We start from the raw sequence: 22,046 nt of genomic DNA, 5'->3' as shown, positions 1-22,046 counted from the left end.
CACCGCGGGAGCGATCAGCACCATGGAGAGCGGGAGCGCGCACAGGTGAGTTAATCTCTAAGTGCAATCACGGGCCACGGAGAACAGAGCCCGGATTGCACTTAGACAACCCACGTGTGCCGTGATTCACGGCACACGGAGTGACATGTGCGTGTTTTACACGCCAGTGAAAAACGTCAGTGTTTTTCACTGATGTGTGAAACGGGCCTAATATGTATAAATACATGTGTGGTCAATATAAAGGACTGGCGTATGACTTATTCTTCCAAAGACAATACTAAAGACCAGGGGGCACTCACTGCGAGTGGAAGAAAAGCGACTCTGGCAGCTAAATAGGAAAGGGTTCTTTACAGTTAGAGCAGTCAGACTGTGGAATGCCGACCACAAGAGGTAGTAATGGCAGATACTATAAAAGCTTCTGAAAAAGGGGCTGGATGATTCATAACATTGTCGGTTATAGATGATTTAGTGATAAATAATGTATAATTGGTGGAGGAAGAGGGAACTAGATGGATTCTAGATTTTTTTTTCTCATCCTTTGTAGCTTTCACAAGTCTAATCCATTGCAGCTGCTGCTCATTGAGAGTTAATCGTCCTTTGCACCTTTGGGGATGTGGGCGGGTGGAGCGGACATGTGACTGCCGGGTCTGGGTGATGAGCACACATGATCCTCAGCCTTTATTACTGCGGAGTCAGGGGGAAGCAGCAGTCATCTGTGTGCGGTCACTGCAGAAGCAGCTACAATGGGGCTAGGAGTGTGCACCTCCAAAACCTTCCTGGTCTTTCTCAGCCTGCTCTTCTTGGTAAGTACATTCATGTTATGTATATCTATAAGCTTACTGGGATTCTGTGAGCTCATTATTTTCTATGTATCCCTATCAAAAACTAGTGTATGTATAATTTTTCACTTATGTAGCCCCTGTAATTCTATAGTATGAGTGTTACTTAGGTTGAAAAAAAGCCCTCGTTCCATCTAGTTCACCTTCCTCCACCAGTTCTACATTCTGTCCCTTTAGTCATCTATAACCTACAATGCTGTGTGTAGTGAGGGAATCATCCAGCCCTGATATAAAAGCTGTTCTAGTATCTGCCATTACTACCTCTTGTGGTCGGCATTCCACAGTCTGACTGCTCTAACTGTAAAGAACCCTTTCCTATTTAGCTGCCGGAATTGCTTTTCTTCCTCTCGCAGTGAGTGCCCCCTCGTCCTTAGTATTCTTTGGAAGAAATAAGTCACATGCCTATATATATATATATATATATATATATATATATATATATATATATATATATATATATATATATATATATATATATATATATATATATATATATATTATTCCCACCCTTTAGCTGAGCTTCATAAATAATGGGTGCTACTATGTTTTGGAAGAGGACTGTTGTTGTAGTGGGGGAAAATAAATGTCCTAGTGACTGTAAACTCCTGAGAGTTCTCACTTCTGCTACATATGTATAGGGAATGTTTCTATTCTATAGCCATGTGGAGTTTATCAATTCTGTGAATACTGATACAAAGTTTCTATGGAAAACAGATGCAATGCCTGACTATTTTATCTTCCATTTGAATTGATACAGTAAGGGGGGGGGGGGAAATCCTTTACAATTGTCAATAAATATATGATTAGCAGTTTGTTTTAGGCTGTTTTCCCATAGATTCCTATATTTAAAAAAAAAAAAATCAATTTTGAAAGTTGTTTTTGTACAAAGCATTGCTGCATCAGTTCTAACTGATTCCTGTATGTGTGACCTCCAGCCTCACTGGTCAAATGTGGGTGATGGCACCACTGAGAAATTGGGTGTATGGAAAGTTGGACTTATAGTTCTGGGTGTTGGATTGTAGGAGACCTGTGACAGCAGGGGGTGCTGTTCTACATTGTCACCTATCAGTGACTAATGACCATATGGCAGTAAACATGACTCATGGTGTGGGGATATTAGTGTATTCCCTTCCCCCTTCTTTCTCTTCTTTGTACTAGTTTTGTCCCTGCTGCTTTCTCTGGGACAATAGAGAATCTTCCTCCCTCCAGTATCAGAGTTGAAACTGACCCTACCACATTTATGCAGCCTGATCCCACCTCCAGGTCCTGGCTTGCTCTTTGCTCTATTCCCTTACCCCCCTCCTTCTTCTCACCCTCATGCACATTGTATGTCAGTGTAGTGGGTGGGCCTACCCCCTACTAGTTTAGCATAGTGTACCCGGCATTGTTATTATTAAAAGTGTTGGTTTTATTATTGCATGTGTTAGGGCACCCCCTAGTGGCCAGGTGGGACGGCTGTTGCCACCGGGGAAGGAGGAGTCGGCCGGATATCTAGGAGAGGGCTGTGTGTGTGAGGGAGAAGGATCCGGGACAGCAGGCAGTGAACATCTGCAGCGGCAAGTGTGAGCGGAACACCAGGGGACACCGGAGATAAGGAGGTGGACGCAACCTCAGGGTCTATTCTGCTGGTGTGGGTCCAGTGTGTGCTTGACCGGAGAGTGGGAGCCCGGAGAAGAGGAGTATCTAGGGCATATCCCCACCAGAGGGCGCGTTTGGGCAGGTTGTCCCCAGCTCCACCAATTCTGCCGGATTCTGCGGATTCTGCTGACCGGAGTGTTACTTTTCTGTGTGAATAAATGTCAGTTTTTATGCATTCCAACTTTTGCCTGAAGACTCTTTATGCATCGGTCGGGGAAAGAGACGCCTCACTCTGCACACTTAAGTCAGCCCCAGAAGTTGAGGAAGTGGTGGAACCAGGGGTCTGCCTCAGTATCAGTGCCACGACTACAAGGCCAGAGGCTCCCCTGGCCCATCACTTCATCAGAATGACAAATTTGAATTGGAGACTTGAGTTGAGCAGGGTGTAAAGCGGGTTAGAGAGTGGTCATTTTTGCAGGACGCTAGCCAGGCCAATGATCTGTAACCACTGGACAAGAGGCCTAAGTCCTGTCAGCATGAGCTCACTGATAGATCCTCAGTTGACTCACTGTTTTTTTTTTTTTTTTTTTTTTTTTTTTTTTTTTCTTCCCCAGTTAGTAATACAGCGCTAGACTATAGAAGTTGTTGTTTAAAATTTAGTCAAGAAGGGACCATGATGCCTGTATGCTTCTCCTAGATCCAATTGTCGATTGCTTGGTTAGAGGGCTGTGTGCTGTTAACAGGTGAACATCTGCTGTTTATCTGTAGTCAGGTGACTCTCATAGTGGTAAAATAACATTTATTGGGCCAGGTACAAAGTCCAGAACACATCACTCAGAAGGGGAAGTGCAAATGTTCCTCATGCCTGCACAGCCATGTGATTCAAATGGTGCCATTAACAGGATGAGGACAATATTGATGTGCGGCAGTGTAAAACATCAAATCCCATGATTGTGCTGGAGGTGAAATAATGCACTTGGAAGAAAGTCCCACCCAGTGCACCTGTGCCGCCCCCATGCCAGCAGCCGGCGCTGCTCAGATCCGGGCCTTCTGGGGTGGTGGCTCGAGGGTCTCCGGACCCGGGGGTCTTGCAGACACGCCGGGGGGGGGGGGGGATGTAGACGTACGGGCTTGACCGTATTAAGTTTGTGATGCCACCCACGGTGTGTGGTGAGCTGGTGTAAGGGGTGGACGGACCCCTGATAAAGGAGAAGCAGTTTCCCCCCTGAAGATGCCCCACACTGGGGTTGCAAGTGATGTAATGTTGTTTAATACTTGTAGTAGTATTGGTGTCCCCATTAACTGGCAGGGTGGAAGTGTCCCTATGGGAACAGACAGGAGAAGGAGGAGCAAGGCAGTCTAGGGGGAGGGTTAGAGGGCTCTGTTGCAGAGTGAGCGTATTAAGAAGAGTGAGTCTGTTCTCTGTTGGTGCTGAGAGAAGAAGCAACGGGCAGAGTGTGGGAGCGACCGTGGCAGATAGCCGAAAAGTGCCTTGAGCTAGAACCAGCAGTGTACGGGTAAGACCCGAAGAAGCACAGACAGAGAAGCAGAAGTTTATGGGCAAAGCCTGTAGCAGCCGGAGTACGAGCATAAGCAAAGAAAACAAGAGTAGCCGGGTAACGCCTGCTGAGGAGTAATAGAAGTAGTCCCCCGGCAAGAATTGTGATTTGGAAACTGCAAGATTTGTGTACCGAGACGACTGTACAGAAGTTACGTGCAATAAAATGCCTTTTGGTTCACCAGATGCCTGTCTGCAGTGTTTTCCTGAGTCTGACAGCATGCCTCTGCCATCCACTCTGCCCCACAAACACCCCTGTCTCAATAGTGACGGCCGGGCCGGGGGTTAGCCTGATACATGAAGCGGCCATCACAGCAACCCCCAAGGCACCCCCGGCACACCGTTACACTGGGACACCACCGCTGCTGTTATGGGGCACCTGGGGGAGATGTAGGGGATGGATGCCCCGGGACCCAGTGTCTCTGTGCAGGGTATAGCGACAGCAAGGGGATGCTTGATTACTCGGTCAATCACACGAGTCTTTGGTAAACCAAGGTGCTGGTGGCTGGCGCCGCGGCCAGTTGCATTCGGGTCCCCACCCGGGCTGTTGGTTTCTATCCTTTCCTCTGCACTGTTTTGTGTAAGATCGACTTCCTAGTCTGGAACTCAGGAGTCCGCTCCCAGCTGGATGTGGCCTAAGGAGCCGTGCCTGCAGATGCTGGCCCATGGGATCTATGGGCCCTGGCAGTGACCTCTTATCCCTATCGGTGGGCTGTTGTCTTCTATGAGGGACTTTGGGTGGGACAGGACCTCTAGTCCTGGCCTCAATTGATTAATTAACCAGGCCGCTTGTTTCCAGTCCTGGCTTCAGGGTCCAAGTACCCCCCCCCCCCCCCCCCTCGTGCTCTAGTTTCCGTGCCGGTACCTACAGGCTACAACCCTGTCCCGGTCCACCTCGGTTCTGCCGAGCCGTCTTCCTGCCTCCTGTTGACGGAGACCAGTCTTCCTCCTAGCCAACGTACCAGGGCTCCTACCCTGGCACCGTTCAACTTGAACCTTCTCTGCTTGAGCTACACTTGGCTCCAAGCCAGCCCATACTCCTCTCAACTTGAACTACAAACTTCAACTACTGTTTTCCTACCCCGAGCTGTCTAAACCCCTGGATGGGTGTGTCCAACCAGCTGGCTCCACCCACTGGTGTGCCTGTCTTTCTCTAAGGCCAGAATCACACTTGCTAGTGCCTCGCGTGTAACTTGCGCAAGTCTCTCATGGTAGAACCCGGCATGGCCGCACACCCCCTGACAGGAGCGGGTTGGTTGCATGTATCTCTATGCAGCTCAGACGCTCCTGTATGCATAGTGTGCGGCTAAGCCGGGTTTTACCATGAGACTCTAACACTAGCAAGTGTGATTCTGGCCTAAGGGGGTGACTAGGGTTTCAGGTCGGCTGTGTATTTTCTGACTACCTGGTTTTGCCAGGGCGTCGCACACCTCCACCATGATTTGCATATGGACTAGTCATGATTGAGACATCTAGGTCAGCATTATGGTTACTGATTTACCTCATTCTTGGTTCAAAAATCTTTTTTTTTTTTTAATTCTACAGCAGGGTTTCCCAAACTCAAGTCCTCATGGCCCCCAACAAGTCATGTTTTCAGAATTTCCTGAATATTGAACTGGTGATAGAACTATTGCCAAGGCATCACCTGTACAAGATTAAGGAAGTCCTGAAAACATGAACTGTTGGGTGGGGGGTTGTGGGGTGGTCATGAGGACTGGAGTTTGGGAACCACTGGTCTACAGTAACTATTTATGGCTTTAATGACTTCCCATGTCCTGTAGATTCTTAATAATTTTTGTTTTCTTCTAGGTGGCTGCAGCAGCTCTGGCTTATGTTGGAATAAATATCATTGTCACCTACAAGCAGTACCAGAGCTTCCTGAATAATGTCTACGTGATGCTCCCCGCCATCATTATCCTGGGTACCGCTGTGTTCATGTTCATCATCGGGCTGGTGGGATGTATCTCCGCCATACAGGAGTCCTGCTGCGGCCTGGGATGTGTAAGTATAGCCTCACTCCGATATATTGTACCCCAGCTAGAAAGAATAAGGTCTTCTGCCTGCATGGCAGGACTGCCGGAGGCTCCTAGTACTTGCCAGTTCCTTCTGGGTCCGGAGAAGGAAACAATGTCGGTGATTGTTTGTTATTGTGTATACAGAGAATGAGAAGTCAGTAATAAACAAGTTCTGCCACCTCTAGCATGATATTGTTCAGATTGTCACTGCATAGGAGACATCTAGAAAATAAACTCCCTGATTGTAGGGACGGGTCCAGAAGTGACTAAACAGACAGCACCTGCTCTCTGCTCCTGAGCTTGGTGCATACACCTGCTCCACAATAAATGGATGCCATGAACCAAGATGGTGAGGGGCTTTCTAGAACAAATTCAAAATTAGTAGGTTAGGAACCTCCCTGTCCACCAGAGCTGCTCTGTCTAATGCATAAATGGCCTATTGATTTCAATAAGGGCGGTGTAATGACTTGTTTCTCCTGTGGTGGCGCTGTATGGGGAATACTAAGATCATTGCTGATCCTGGCATAGCAAAGCCTGTGAACAGCTTGGTAAAGAATTTATCCGGAGCAGCGACGTTCTGCATTTAACACTAAAGTCCAGGAGAGGAGTCCTTTAACATTTCTACCTTTGGAACCCAGAGAGCTCGACATTTCTGGAACGTCTAGTGTTAATGCATGGGATGACTCCTGTGGTCACTGGTCTCATGTAAGATGCATACACAATCATACGGTAATTTCCCCCCCCCCGTTATCTTTCAGTTCATTACCCTGATCTCCATCATATTTGCTGCAGGAGTGGTCACCATGGTCTTAGGACTTGTGTACAAGGATAAGGTGAGTAAGAGGCGCTGCTAATTCTTGGATATAAAGTACCTTGCTGCACACAAAGCATGTCTTAACTAAAAAAATAATTATATCCATTCCCTGTAGACTGAGCCCTCGCGGGCAGGGTCCTCTCTCCTCCTGTAGACTGAGCCCTCGCGGGCAGGGTCCTCTCTCCTCCTATACCAGTCTGTTTTGTACTGTTAATGATTGTTGTATGTATACCCTTTCACTTGTAAGGCGCCATGGAATAAATGTCGCTATAATTAAAATTATATATTTTTTTTTTTTTTTTGATCGCAAGGGGGTTCCTGCACTGTACCCCACCCCCAATGATCGCCGCCAGCCATTACAGCCAGGTCTCGGCACTCACCGCTCGGAGCGGTGCCTGTGCTGCATCTGGTGGTTTTACCTTCTGAATCAAAGCCTTCAGAAAGCAGGGAGAGGGATCTCCCTGGCGATCGGGTCCCTGTAGGGTGACTGCTGCCATAGTAACCCTAGGTTGTCACCATTATGACCCCAGGTTACTGAGGTACAGATCACTTAACACACCATGCTGTATGCAAAGTGCTGCATTATAATCCCTTGTAGTGATAAAGCATTGCAGGGGATTATAGAAATGCCAAAACAATAGTGGTTTCACCCCCCCTTTTGCTTCTTAAATAAAGAAAAACCTACAATAGTCTGTAACCACTTATACAGATTCAATTAACTTTATTACACGTATAACCATCCAGATCAAGAGCAATAGTCTCATACCACAATATAAAAATGCTGTCTAAACTTATAGTTAAGACCGCTTAGAAAACCTCATAAAATCATTATGCATATTTTTTTAATCGATTACTTGTCTCACTAAAGAGTTAATCATATTAAGGTTAATATCTTTTTAATTTAGATTGATCCAGAACTTCAGAAAAATATGAAAATCTTGTTTGAAAAATACGACGGGAAAAACGTGGAAAGTTCTGCCGTGGACTTCATCCAAGAAGAGGTATGGTAGCAAGTGAGAGGTTATTCCCATGCCGCTTTTCCTAAACCAGTAACCCCCCTCCCCATAATAGGAGATGCGATGTACCTGACAATTCCTCAATAAGAAATAGATTCTATTGAATGGGCCCAAGATTAAGCAGGTGGGAAGAGCAATGTTGTGAAAAAATAATCACCAGCCTGAAGACTTTCTTCGTATGGAATCTCTGAACAGAATCCATAACTAAGAACCTCTGATCTTGATTGAAAACCTGTAATCAGCCAAACACTTTTACTAAAATTTCTCTTGAGGGGGAATCGGCTGTGTTTGTGTTTTTTGGCAATGCTCCATGGGGAAAGGGGTTCCCTATATATTGGTCCTGAATTTCTTGTATCTGTCCATAGTTGCAGTGCTGTGGGATACAGAACTACACCAGTTGGGAGAACACGACATGGTTCCTGGCCAATCATACCGTTCCTGTGAGCTGCTGTAAGAAGAACGAGACGGACTGTCAGGGGAAACTGGACGCCCTCAACAAGATCAATACCGAGGTAGGATAGTGAACTACTCGAGTGGCTTCATATTCTGTAAAATGGCCTAATGCCAAATAGGAACATGGTGTTTCTGTACCGCCCTGAGGGGCCGCTCCGCGGCTCGGGCCAAGCTGCTCTAGGTCCCGGCTCGGGTTGTCGGTGGCACGAGCGCCTCCGGACTGGGGGCCACAACGCTGTTAAGGGGAGGCAGTGGGGTGATGGTGTGTCTGTGACGAGGTTCACAGCCCGGGTGCCGAGTTGTCGTCGACTGGTCGTGACTCCACCCACAGGTCGTGGTGACATGCACCACCGCTGCGGCTAGAGTGAAGGGGGCTCGTCCGGGATCAGTGTTGTGGCCGCAGCCTAGATGTTAGCCCCTCCGTAGGTAGGGGCGGTGTGTCCCAGGGCCCGGTGGGGACTGGCGATGGTGTTGTCTGGGTGCAGGGTGCCATGGTGCAGTGTCGTACCCGGATGGCACTGGTGTACTCACGATTAATTCACTCAGTCACTGGTAAGCCAAAGTTCGGGTATGGTCGGGTCCCGCAGCCGACTGCTTGTGTCCCTTGTGAGGCTGATGGTGGTCCCTTTCCCCTGCACCTCTTGTTGTAGTTTTCGGCTCCCCTGCCTGGACAGTGGTAGCCCAATCCCCGGTGTTTAGCTGCTGAAGGAGCCCTCGGTTTCCTGTAGGCGCTGGCCCGTCGGATGTTTGGCCCTTGGCAGTGGCTCACACCCAGTATCTGGGAGCTTTTGCCTTCTTTCGGGACTTTGCAGTCTGGACCTCACGGGTTCACTCACCCAATTTGCCTATACTTCTAAGCTAGGACTGGGTTTGAGTACCCGGTTTCTGGTGCTCCAGTTGACTCCCCGGTTCAGGGCTGGCAGGCTCCAACCCTGGCTGGTCCATACGGTTCCGCCAGTTGCTGTGCCGGAACTCCTGGAGGCGGCCACCGTCTGCCTGACGTTACGGATATCCCAGGCTCCAACCTGGGTCCCTGGCAGCTCTGCTCCTCACACCTTCTGTCACTGTCACTCTGACTCCTGACTAAAACTCTCTTTGGATTTCCTGCCTCAATCCAGTAGTCTCCTCGGTGGGTGTGTCTTTCTGCCTGACTCTGCCCACCTGGTGTGCCCTACTGTCCCTGAGGAAGGCATCAGGTCTCCCCTTCGGGTGTGTCCTCACAAGGGATGGGGGTGTGTTGTGGTAGGTGTTACCTGTGACACCCCCCCCCCCCCCGGGGTCCAGGGCATCACACTTCCTACACAGCATACTGTTTGGAATAGTATCATTAATCAGACTTTGGATGGCTTTCACATAACATGCCCAAGAATAGGTGTTGGTGGGGCTTAACTGTACTAAAGTGTAGTTTAAAAGGGACACCACCATAATCTTGAGGAGTTGTCCAGTTCAACTGATTCCAAAATATTCATCACAATCTAAAATCATAAACCCTAATTTTTTACATTCCAGTGACTGGAGTCTCCTGGTACCTGCATGATCTACCATCTGGTGGCCACTGATGGGGGCACAGCACTTGCATCAAATGGCTGATGGCAGCATGAGCAATGCAGCCCATTGGTAGCCACTGCAATGTTCATAACATGCCATAATGTCATTGCTGACCTGGCATCACTGGAACTGGAGGACTGTAGGGGACAACCCCTTTAAAAAAATGGCAGGGGAAGACTTGTGTTAACCTCATCTCCCAGCCCTATAAGATTGCACACAGTGCAGCCATGTTTTGATTCACCTTGTGTGGTCTAATGGCCCCACTCAATTGTATGGGGCATGGGTGTCAAGTACAAAGGGAGGGTGGAGGAAAGTTGGTGGCAGCAGGCTGGCATTGTGCATACACGGTTATATTGTGCAAGGCCAGAAATAACTTTATACACGACTTTTTAACTTTCTTCCCTAATATAGGGCTGTGAAAAGAAACTAGAGACTGTATTAAATAAAGTACTTGGCTTCTCCATGCTGGTGATACTTGGCTTTGCAGTCCTTGAGGTAAGCGTAGAGAAGGATCAAAACAAGATGTTTGGGACACTTCAAGACCATCTGGCAACCTGAGTGTCAATGTCAAGTCAGCTAGTGCAACAACTTTTCATGTCTTCTGATTTGTGTGTGTATGTGTGTGTGTGTGTGTATATATATATATATATATATATATATATATATATATATATAATATATATATATATATATATATATATATATATATATATATATATATATATATATATATATATATATATATATATATATCTTTTCAAAATGCAGCTTGCTTAAGTGCTCCCTTAAAGCACTTGCACCCTTACGTTTATGCCTGGCAAGGCTTTGTGTACATGTTGCTGCTGATGTATGTTCTTGCTAGTACCGGGGCTGAATGTGCTGCTGACTGCAGCTTCTTGACACCTATAGGGCAGAGGTAGAGAATGTGCTGGCTTGGGGACCAGTATTTCCTAATGTCAGTGCAGCCTGGGTTTATTTTGCAGCTTTAAATGACTGTTATTTTAAATTTTCCAGCTCCTTGCTCTAATAAGCTTGTGCGTCATCCAGCGTAGAGATGCAAGAGAAGGCTACCAAGTGCTCTAGAATGGCTCCAGAACACTCGACGGAGTGCAGAGAAAACAGATGACCGGAGGATGTACTTTTAGATTCACAAATTTTCATTGGACTAACACTGAATAATTATATAATGCACAGTGATTATTACTTTTTTATTATGTATATAGGGGAATGCACGGGATTGTTTCACTTTTTTGAAATAAAAACATTGTGTAAAACAAGTCTTGGATTCCTTTCATTCTAAAAAGGAATGAGTTGTTTTTTTTTTTTTTGTAGAACTTTATAGGAGTTTTCAACATTCTTAACTAGATTCTCATTCATTTCTCCGGTTGGGGTTCACAACTTGATTACATTTCCCATAAACTTGAGATTAGTGATGAGTGAATGTATTCCTCGCTATTTGCAGAATAGTACGGTACTCAGGCTATTCGTTATATAGCGAGTAATGGTGTAGTCGCCTCGCTATACTGTTCTGCCCAGCTGTTTTAACGCCTGATTTGCAGCCAATGAACATGCTGGACTTATTAACAAATCACAATGTTGCAGCCATCTTGGTTGTGGCATTACTGTGATTGGCTGGCTGCTCTGCATTCATAGGATCTATAAAAGACCTTCCGCCACAATTTTGCGCGTGCGCACACACTACGTCCAAACCCTGCATTGTATCAGTGTAGTGATGGAGCAAGCAGCTGCTGGGCCTCTCAATAACAAAGATTATATATATATATATATATATTTTTTTTTTTTTGGTCAGGACTGCTTGCAGCCTAGGTCAGTGTAGCATTCGGAGAAACTGATTTCCAAGCAAGGACAGATTTTAAAGCAGTGTCACTACCTCAATCATACTGTCCAGAATGCAGTAGAGCTTTTTAAGAGCTGATGGCCCTGAACAAAGTCACAACAGGGAGGGATGGATTGTGGACTAGGTAGGGAATCGGGACCTGTTTCCACAATATTTAGGGGTTCATAGTCTGACTTGTAGCATCCAGATCAGATACTTTGCTAGTGGCTTTTGCAAATAATTACAAAGCAGGACTCTAGCATTTACTGCTGCCTGATACACTAAAGCACCAATCAGGCAAAGAATATGTTGCTAGTGGCCTTTGCAAATACAAAGTGGGACTTTACCACTTTGCTGCCTGATACACTAAACGCACCTCTCCTTATATGCCTTGGAGGTGCAGGCCTACCTGTCTCGGACAGTCCCGCCCCAGCAGCAGTCGAACTGCTCTGGTTCGAGGGTCTCCAGATCTGGGGGCTCGGGGTCACTCCAATGTGGTGGGGTGGTTATTTACAGGGAGTTAGATATAGTTTGTGACGCCATCCGTGGTGTGCGGTAATAGGGAGTACTGCCGTTTTGGAGTACCCGGGGTGATGGAGTGGGGCAGCCAGATGTTACCCTCCACAGGTAGGAAAGGCCCCAGGACCCTGGATGGTGGGATGGATTGTAGGAGAGCGCAGGCTCACTGGTAGCAGGGGTTAATCGGGTACTCACTCAGAAGGAAAGCAGACACTGACATAGTAAACCCAGTCTCTGGGTGCCGCTGCCCTCTTGTAGAGCTCGTCTTGGTTCCGTCCCCTGCAGCACTACCTGGCGGTATGTAGCCTGCCTCCGTGCACAGAATTTGGAAAGGTTCAGGTGGCCCGTAAGCTTGGAGCTTTCTGGGCCCCACTCCCTACTACTGATGGCAGAGGAGCTTGCTCTCAGAAGCTCACGCTTGGGATTTCAGTGGGCTGCATTGGGGCACTAGCACAACCAATCTCTGAGCTTCGTTGGAACAGTTCATAACCTGCGGAGGACAGGGCCTTTAATTGCCGGGTTGCTTGAAGCTTCTCCCCGACAGGGTCCAGTACCTCCAACGTGCTTTCGGCCCAAGACCAGCTATTGGACTGCAGCTGCTAGCCGTCCTCCAAGACGAAGCCAGCACTCAGTCCCAATCTCCATTGACCAGGTCTCTGACTCCTTTTGGGTCCAGACCACTGTCTGCAAACCAATCTAAGTTTTCCTCTAGGAGCTCCAACTCACAGCTTCCTCCAAGCTCTACAGCTCGAGGGCTACCCCTGAACTGACTTGTCACCTCCCTGCCTGACCCCCTAGGTGGGCAGCCCTATTCCAGCTTAGCAGCCCACTGGTGTGCCTGACAGGGTGTGGTGTGATTAGGATTTTTAGATACTGGTGGAGGCAGTGCTGCAAGTTGGGAACCCAGAACCATGGGGGTTTGAGTCCTGCACTGGGAGTGCGTGCAGTACCCTGTGACAACCTGACTAGTCCAGGGGTGTCACATACCCATTTGCTACTCTGATGTCAATGTTCGTTTTTAGCTGGGCCAGAGGTGGCCCAGTAACATACACTTGGGAAGGACTGCTCTTATACTTTTGGGTGGTCTTTCCCTCACTGAGACTCAGTGGAATATGTATTCCATAGCAGTTTACAATGCGCCCATTGTAGCGTCGGGCTTTACACTCCTCCTCCTCAATGTCATTCTGCAGCCTTCAATTCAAATTTTCAGAGGGCTATCATCAGCTGTTAATCAACAGTAATTGTAAATTGCTATTGCTAAATATGCTATATCACAATGTGGGACAACTCGTGACAAGGGTCTCCAATGACATTAGTTTAATGACTACTGTCCTGGTTTGTCCAGTGCATAGTGCTTACAAAAATTAGCCCTATGGGTTGAGTTATGGTTGACACAGGAAAGAAATGGCATTAGGCAAGGGGTGGATGTTGACAGCAGTAGTCAAAATGAACAATTTGGGGGAATTTTAGTTTAGCTTGGCTTCTGGAGGGATTACAAACTGGAGAAATCCAGTCCTTGTTGAATGCAATCAGAAAGTTTGTCTGGCGCTCACACATCTCCACAGAAAATGCAATCAGTGATTGCCCCAGCAGAACTGAAAACCTGCTGATATCACGCTAGCACCCAGGTAGGCAAACACCTCAAAGGTGTAGAAGAGGTCAGGCAAAGTGTTCAGCTTGGATACCCAACAATTAAAGGGAACAAGCATCAAAAAGGACATAGGTATGGTCACTTAAGTACCCCTTGACCATGTTGTGCAACGTCTACCTGCTTGGAATTGTTACAGGCACAGCCATTGTTGGTTTATTGAAAATGGCCCAGTTTGCGTACATTCATGCCCCCACCCCCCTCCCCCACACTCTGCACCTGGTGTTGCGGTCTCTCACCATTAATCCTTGGTGTTGAAGAGTCGGTAACTCTGCTGTGTTGGTGTGACCCCCTGGACAAGCCAGGGGTCACAGATAATGACATCACCACACCCTACATCCCGGTTAGGCACATCAAAGCTAGACCCAAAAATCCTTGTTGCCCTCCTCCAGGGGCTGATGTCCACACCAGGGGGTGGGCCAGGCAGTTGGTCCCACCCACCGAGGAGTTCACAGTCCTGGAGGTGGGAAAACGAGGCAGGCAGTTTGGAGAGGAGAGAGAGCAGTTGTGTAGTGACAGTGGAAAGAGAAAAGTGACAGCTTAAGAGCCTGAGAGCGTCCGCGTGTGTGCCCCGGACGGAGACAGCAAGGTTAGCAGACGGCGGTGACCGTCTGCAGGAGTGGCCTATCGGAGGTGCCGTAAGGACCGTGGACGGGTGGTGGCCCGGCGGTACCGGACCGGTACACAAGGAGAAGCCAGCACCATTGGCAGGGGCCTTTCGGATCCTGGCAAGGCTTGGAGTCGCCGTGAATTTGCCAAATCCGTCAGTGAAGGGGACCTCCGGGTTTCCAAACAACTAAGTCCCGATTGAAGGCAACAGTCCAACCGTATGAGAGACACCGCCAAGGCACCAGCTTCTCAGGGCCAGTGCCTGCGGGCAAAGAGGGGCTCCTCTGGCCGATATCCAAGTCGGGGAGCGGGTTACCGGTGGGAACCAACAGGAGTACTAGGTGCAGGGAAAGACAGTCACCGTTAACTACTGGGGAAAAGCAACAGCAGCCGTCCGTGGGAACCGTCTTTCCAGCCATGTGTTTTACCGAGAACTTTGTCACCGTCTCGGGCTGAGTGAGTACCACCGTGCCGTGAGGCACAGCGCTGCCCCCGCGACCCTGCACCTCACCAGGCCCCGCGCCTGGCCTGCCATCCCTCATCCTCCACCCCATCACTGGGCCCCGGGACAACCATCCCCTACCCACGGAGGGGAGAACTAACAACTCTGCTGCTCCCTGTCACCGCTCCCGGGATCCCCATACAGAGCAGCGGTGGTGTTACCAAAAATCACCACAACCGTGGGTGGCGTCACGGACAATAAATCCCCAAAACCAATCCCCTTTTCACTCACGGGCGAGGAGCACCGCTCGAATCCCCGGGATCCGGCCCATCGCTCGAGCCACCGAGCAACGGCAGTAGCAGCCGGACCCGAGCAGTGGGAGAGCGCAGCGTCCCCTCCTCCGCCCGCGACATTGGTACTACATATCCATCTTCTGCGAAGCTGTTCTGGCTATGCATGTCAACAGTCCAGGTCAGATCAGTGGACTCCTCATCTTCCATCTCATCCTCCTTCTCAGTTGAGATTATAGGCTGAACTGAAGGCATCTGTCTCATCATCAGCCTCCACTTCTGGAGACAGTAAATCATGTTTCTCAGAGGCTTTCTAGGGGCCCGTAGGTCCTTAAATATTTGCGCATCAAGGCACACCACCACCTCATGTCCCTCTACAATGCTGCATGTAGAGAGGCCAGAGCCAAGCAAAGGATATGTACAAAACAGATTCTCAGAATGGCCAAACTTAGGGTCAAATGTCTCCTGTGACTGATGATGGGTGGAGGAAGGAGGACAAGGTGGAGAGGAATGGATGGGCCAGCCTTCTGTGTATCCACAGTACACTGTGTGGTCATGGAAGCTTTGTTGCTGCTTGAGAAATGCCAAGAAACCTTGTCTGCCATCCAAGACAGAATCTGCTCTCGCTATTCTGGCTTACACACACGTTTACATTCCAGACCGGGAAATTGAGGAGGATGAGGGTAAAGTCCAATGCCACAGTGGGCACATTGTAAACTGCTATGGAATATGTATTCCATCATCTGAGTCTAAATGGGGGGGGCTGCCCAAATGTATATTAAGAGCAGTTCCTCCCAAGCGTATGTTACAGGGCAACCTCAGCTTTTCTGACACCTGCAGGCCCTCTGAAAACTTGAATTGAGGGCCACACAATGACATGGAGGAGGGGGAGGGTAAAGCCCAACGCTACAATGGGCGCATTGTAAGCTGCTATGGAATATGTATTCCATCATCTGAGTCTCAATGGGGGAGGGACTGCCCAAATATATACGTAAAAGCAGTCTCTCCAAAACATATGTTACTGGGCTACCTCAGGGCCCTCACCAAACTCAGCTTTCCTGACACCTGCAGGCCTTCTGAAAATGTGACTTGAGGGCCGCAGAATGACAAGGAGGCAGAGGTTAAACCAACCAATGGGCGCTTTCTAGCTGGCCTTTAAAAGTACTGGGGAATTGCGAACTAGAAATTATGTATGATGGAGGGACCTACAAAATGTATAAGTTAGGCCCCTCCCAATTGTAAAAGTAAAAAGTTTAAAACTCTACATGTGAACAAATGCTAAAAGGGATATTTTTTTTCTCCAGTTTATCTAACCTTATATAAAGTGATTATGCAGGAAAAACTGTTTCTTAACCTTTTTGGCCTGTAAAATGAAATTTAGGTTTGGTAGGTGTTCCTGTGCTTCTGTTAAAGTGGCGTAATGCTGTGACATCCTTATTCCCAGAAACCATATGTGAGTCAGAAATGTGTGCAGGCATATTCTCCATGCTCTCCCCATTCAGTTTCATCACTTTCCCATCTATTTCAGCTTTTTCTTAAGGCCTCCAGACCTCTTTGTTGGGTCCAGCAGAAAATTACTCGCATTTCCCATTGACTTGCATTGCACTCACTATTCAGAACGAATACGCAAGTATTACAAAGTACTCGTTACGAGTATAGCGATTTACGAATATTACGGTACTCGTTCATCTCTACTTGAGATGCATCCTCTTCTGCCACCAATGTATCTGAAAGATGGGAGCGCACCTCTGTCCAAACAAGACAATCCAGAGCGGAAGATGCAGTGGCTGGGTCAACATATCTAGAGAAGGTGAAGGAACAAGGTAATAAGAAATCCTCTCCAGCTCTAAAGTACCTTTTGCCAAGATGGCTTTGCCCAAGAGGAATAGCAGAGAAGGGCATAGCGGGAAATTACTACAGGAAACGGTTAGTGAATATGTAATTGGGTGCCCCACCGCCCCTGGATATGTATGGTGAATTGGTTTATTGTAAAATATATATTTTTGTGTTTTATTGTATGGTATTTTCTCCTATGTAATATGACCAGGTGTCACTGGGTTCCTGGTTCCCTAGAGTGAGGGGGTGATGGGATGGCAGGGGTTAAGTGGGGAGGGATGGTCCCCAGCGCAGGAGGAGATATAGGGCAGAGGTTTTTCCATGTACAGTCAGGGAAAGAGGTGAGACAGAGAGTAGGACAAGAGAAAGGACCTGCAAGGTCGGATGAAGTAGAGCGGGTGGTGTGGAGGTGACAGACAAAGGACAGAGAGAAAAAGGAAGATACAGTGGAGGGTGAGCTCGTCTGCAGTGAGGTGTAATTCCAGTCAGGAGTAAAGGAGGAGGGCTTCTTATTTTTTATTTTTTAGGCCGGTACCTGTGAGAACACTATCAGAAGGAGTCCTTCCGTTGACAGAAAGCCATACCGTCTGATCAGTCATCATCCTTGATGATTGAGTCGGAGAGGATAAATTGTCCCCCCCTTAGTGGCCGTAGCTGCAGAGCCAGGTTCTTTACGGAAAATGTTTATAGATGTTGACTCCTCTGCCTTAAAGAAATGAAAAATAACTGTGAATTGACTGTTCAGTAAAGTTATGGAAGTTTTATAACTGGTGGTCTCATTCCTGACATTGCTGTGCACCAGGCCGATGGTAGTGAACGGGGCTCAGTGAAGCCGGCGGAAGACTCAGGTGCGCAGCAACAGAAAGGTACCACCTCTCACACCACTCTGCCCACCGTGTCTGTACTGTACCGGGGTGGGTTGAGCTCCACAATGCTCGCCCACAATTGCCTCTCCCTGACACTTTACAAATACAAACCCTCTTTAGTATGATTTTATACGATTCCAACCATACTGAGTAGGGTTTTGGGAGAAGTGAACCAAGGTCCCCAATTTTTCTGGTTTGTGGGGTAAAATGTTCCTCCTTGGAAACTAGAAGTATCTGAGTTGGGGGGGTTCTTTCCTTCTATAATTCTTTTGGTGTGTGTATATACCTTTTTTTGAAAAAATAATTTTCAAATCTTTCAATATAGTGGGAAATTACAAATTGTATAAATGTCAAACACTGCAATAGAGGCATAACTATAATGAATAAAGGGTGACCATATATTAAGTGATGTCCCTGGCATGGTTGGGGCAAAGAAAACACTTCATGTCTAAAATTTTCACTACATTAGCTGTCGTAATTGAAAACTTCTATCCAATGTTCACTGAAGTCTTCTGTGACTTGGAAGACAAAGTGCTCAAAATGAACATGTTGTCACACTGTACAAAGGACAAGTGAGAAGTAGTACAGCATATTCCCCACTAGGTGGCAGCAGAGTAGTGAAGGAGAGTCAAAGTAACACTGTAACGGAAAGGCAGGTGAAGTACAGCAGAGTAACTATAGCAGGCAGTTAGGAGGAAAACCACCAGGGGACAATAGAGTAGTCAAACAGTCAGGGTCTAGCCAGGAGAGTCAAGTCACAGCAAAGGGAGGATAAAAATCAAGACAGAAAACAGAACCGAGTCGGAAGTCAGGAGATCAGGTATGCATAGGGAAATACAAACAACAGACAGGAGCGAGAATACAGGGACCGGGACAGGCAGACGAACGTGGGAGGGTACAGGTCAGGGCACGGTACCAAGGAGTCAGATCAAACAGAAATTCTCACCAGAGCCAGTCACAGGCTGCAGAGCAAAACTATAACCAGCACTGGAATGCAGGTTCAGAGACCATATATAATGTCCTGAAACCAGACCGAGGCTGATGGGCGTTAACCCCTGACATGACCAGGCAGGGTCTTTGAAACTCTGGAGCGGAGAATATCGATCCTGGATCATGACACATGTCTCTAAGGCTACTTTCACACTTGCGCTATTTTGACGCAAACGGAATCCGTCACTAATGTAGTACAGTTCATTTATTTACAGTGGAAGCGCGTTACTATGGCGCGTGTGTGTGTCATGCAGTACCCGCTTGTGTCCACATGATGTCGCACTTCCACTGTAAATAAATGAGCTGTACTACATTAGTGACGGATTCCGTTTGCGTCAAAATACCGCAAGTGTGAGTGAGCCCTAAAACTTTCATCCGTTCTTCCTATAATCTAGGAGCATGGCGGCCTAAACAGGAATGATGCCAGGCTTCAAGTAGGGGGTAGATCAAGGTGTCTTCTAGACAGATTTTTTTTTTATTTTCTCTAATCTTCAAAGATTTGTAAACTTACCTTCAGGCACTAGCCAGTTGGGAATAGTCAGACTTTAAATCTTGTAGGGAATAATGTTCGCTTTTTTGGTCTGGGCCTGAGGTTCTTACCAATTTTAAAGGGGCTGGACCTATTTTAAATAAGTTCAAAATAGACATCATAAATCACTCAAAGGCTCTGTGCGCACTGGGAAATGGAATTTTCTTGTGAAAATTCCGCATGCTCTCAAAGATTACCGCACCCGCGGTAAAAAACCGCGGGAAACCGCACCCGAAAACCGCATGCGGTTTGCCACGGTTTGCCGCGGTTTTACCACGGTATTATTCGCGGTATTGCCGCGGTTTTGCCGCGTGCGGGTTGGGATGTGCTTTATTGCATTCAATGCAATAAAGCACATTGAAGAAAAAAAAAAAAAAAAAAGTCATTTAATTCTGAGATAGTAGATAGACAGAAGAATAGATAGAGGGATAGATAGATAGACAGACAGATAGATAGAGGGATAGATAGAGGACAGATCGCTGCATTTCCCACGGTCGGCAGTGAGTTCACATTACCGGCCGTGGGAAATGACCGGTAATTACCTCTGCTGTCTGCTGCATTCAGCCTGTGTCTGTGACAGTCGCGGCTGGTTGTCAGCAGTGCAGGACGCAGGAGCCGGAGCTGTGGATTATGCCGGAGCTGTGTGGATTACGTCGGAGCTTTGTTTGGGGGGGGTTAATAAAATGGTGAACGAGGCTTGTTGGTTTTATTTAAAATAAAGGATTTTTCGGTGTCTGTGTTTTTTTCACTTTACTTACGGGTTGATCATGTCAGCTGTCACATAGACGCTGCCATGATCAAGCCTGGGGTTAATGGCGGTGGTCCCCCACCATCATTAACCCCTTGTATTACCTTGCCACCACTGCTACACGGTGGCAAGAAGAGCCGAGGACACGCCGGTGCTGCCGCATAATGCATGCGACAGTGCCGGGGCAGCTGCGGCTGATATTCTCGGCTGCCGGAGGGGGAGTGAGGCGGGGGACATTACCCCTGCCCCTCTCCCTCCCCAGCCTGAGAATACCGGGCCGCCGCTGTGTGCTTACCTCGGCTGGAAGGTGAATATGCAGCGGAGCCCACGTTCTTTTTTTTCTATATTTCCGTTTTCTTTCTATGTATGTTCTATGTGTCTGTCTATGTGTTCTATGTGTCTGTGATGTGTGTGTGTGTGTGTATGATGTGTGTGTGTTTACTCTCTGCTCCGCTTCCTCTTCCTGTAATGACATCACTTCCCTGCAAAACCGCAGACAAGCGATGCACATTACCGGAGGTAAACCGCGAAATACCGCAGGGAATAACGCAGGAAAACGCAGTGAACCGCACAGAATTTGCTGCCTGCGTTATTCCCTGCGGGATTTCATGATTAACATTGAGTCAATGGAGTGAAATCCCGCAGCGATGTGCGGAAAAGAAGTGACATGCACTTGTTTTTGCTGCGGGATTCCCGCAGCAAAACATGCAGCTGTCAAATTCCGCCCAGTGCGCACAGGATTTTTTTTCTCCATAGGATTTGCTGGTGATTCACTGCAGAGATGTTATGAACATTTTCTGCAGCGAAACATGCAGCAAATCCGCGGAAAATCCGCGGCAAAATCCGGTAAGTGCGCACAGGGCCTAAAGTTGCTTTTCCAATTCTGCTTCAAGGCGGTAGCAGATCCGAAGGCTATATTACAATATCAATCAGTCTAATGAAAAAACAATGCTATACCTCTCGACTCAACGTGTAGACTTGTACTCTTCCAGAAAGTGAAGCTTGGGGTATTTGGGGAAAGTTAGCGGTCCAAAAGCCAAAGCAATTCTCTAATTTCTATCGGCCTGTACTCTGAAAGTTCTATGGCCAGTTCACACCAGTAGTCTTCAATAGGAAATTCCTTGACGAGGATCCAGGAAATTATAGATATTAAATTTCATGTCTCACTATAGTGGAACCTGAATTTCCTGGCATTATGGCTCCAAAAGGAATGACCCAGTGGTTGTCCCCATGGGTGCAAATCCATTTTGAGGGGCAGGGACACTGACTGTTAGAAAACACGTGCGTGTCTTGCAGTCCATTTTTCGGGTCCGTGTTCCGTGTTGGATGTCCGTTTCTCCGGTACGTGTGACATCAGTGTGATGGCGTATGCTTGCCGTGCATGCATGTGGAATGTCCGTGTATGCTTGAGATACGTACGTTTCATGTCCGTGTGCAGTCCGTGTTTCTTGAGCTGTTTCACTATTACAAAAATAAAAAACGCACATGGACCATACGGAAAGCACACGTACATGGTCCGTGTCACGTATGTGCAGACACGGACCCATTGACTTTAGCGGGTCCGTGTCTGCGTGATGCCGGCAAAACGCAGATATGTCATCCGTCTAAAAAAACGCACACACGTACACACCACACGGACACACGTTCCGTGTGGCTTTACGTGTGTGTGCCTCTTACCATAGGGTAACATGTGTGCATGTGCCGCCGGTACGTGCAGAAACGTACCAAACACGTACCGGCGGCACGGATGTGTGTTGCAGACCTAAAAGAGTTGACAGCAGTCAGAATGGCCCTGAAAAAGGGCTGTGCATGGATGGTAGGATAGAGTTTGTCTCCTTTCCTGGAGAGACAATTTGAATATTTCCCAGAGGGGCATTGCAGCTATAAGTCCCCTTACTGGCAGCGAGACTG

The 22,046-nt window shown here is 47.7% G+C and overlaps 1 protein-coding gene across 1 annotated transcript; it reads left to right on the top strand.

The window, feature by feature from the left end:
* The first annotated feature begins 667 nt into the window (after positions 1–667).
* On the top strand, positions 668–11,098 carry LOC142301945 (tetraspanin-36-like). The gene is made up of 7 exons (XM_075343010.1): positions 668–803; positions 5,785–5,976; positions 6,749–6,823; positions 7,710–7,805; positions 8,186–8,332; positions 10,233–10,316; positions 10,836–11,098. Exons 1-7 carry the CDS (start codon positions 744–746, stop codon positions 10,902–10,904), a joined length of 723 nt encoding a protein of 240 aa, XP_075199125.1. The 5' UTR covers positions 668–743; the 3' UTR covers positions 10,905–11,098.
* Positions 11,099–22,046: the final 10,948 nt, after the last annotated feature.

The sequence above is a fragment of the Anomaloglossus baeobatrachus genome, chromosome 1, assembly GCF_048569485.1.
Source record: "Anomaloglossus baeobatrachus isolate aAnoBae1 chromosome 1, aAnoBae1.hap1, whole genome shotgun sequence".
Taxonomy (NCBI): Eukaryota; Metazoa; Chordata; class Amphibia; order Anura; family Aromobatidae; genus Anomaloglossus; species Anomaloglossus baeobatrachus.
The sequence above is the reverse complement of the archived record's forward strand: the minus strand, read 5'-3'. Positions and strand labels throughout refer to the sequence as shown.

Bases quoted from the DNA above. Each gene is read 5' to 3' on its own strand.
- LOC142301945 (XM_075343010.1), top strand. From the start codon at position 744: ATGGGGCTAGGAGTGTGCACCTCCAAAACCTTCCTGGTCTTTCTCAGC. The intron at 804-5,784 runs GTAAGTACATTC...GTTTTCTTCTAG, and splicing joins TTCTCAGCCTGCTCTTCTTG to GTGGCTGCAGCAGCTCTGGC. The intron at 10,317-10,835 runs GTAAGCGTAGAG...TAAATTTTCCAG, and splicing joins TTGGCTTTGCAGTCCTTGAG to CTCCTTGCTCTAATAAGCTT.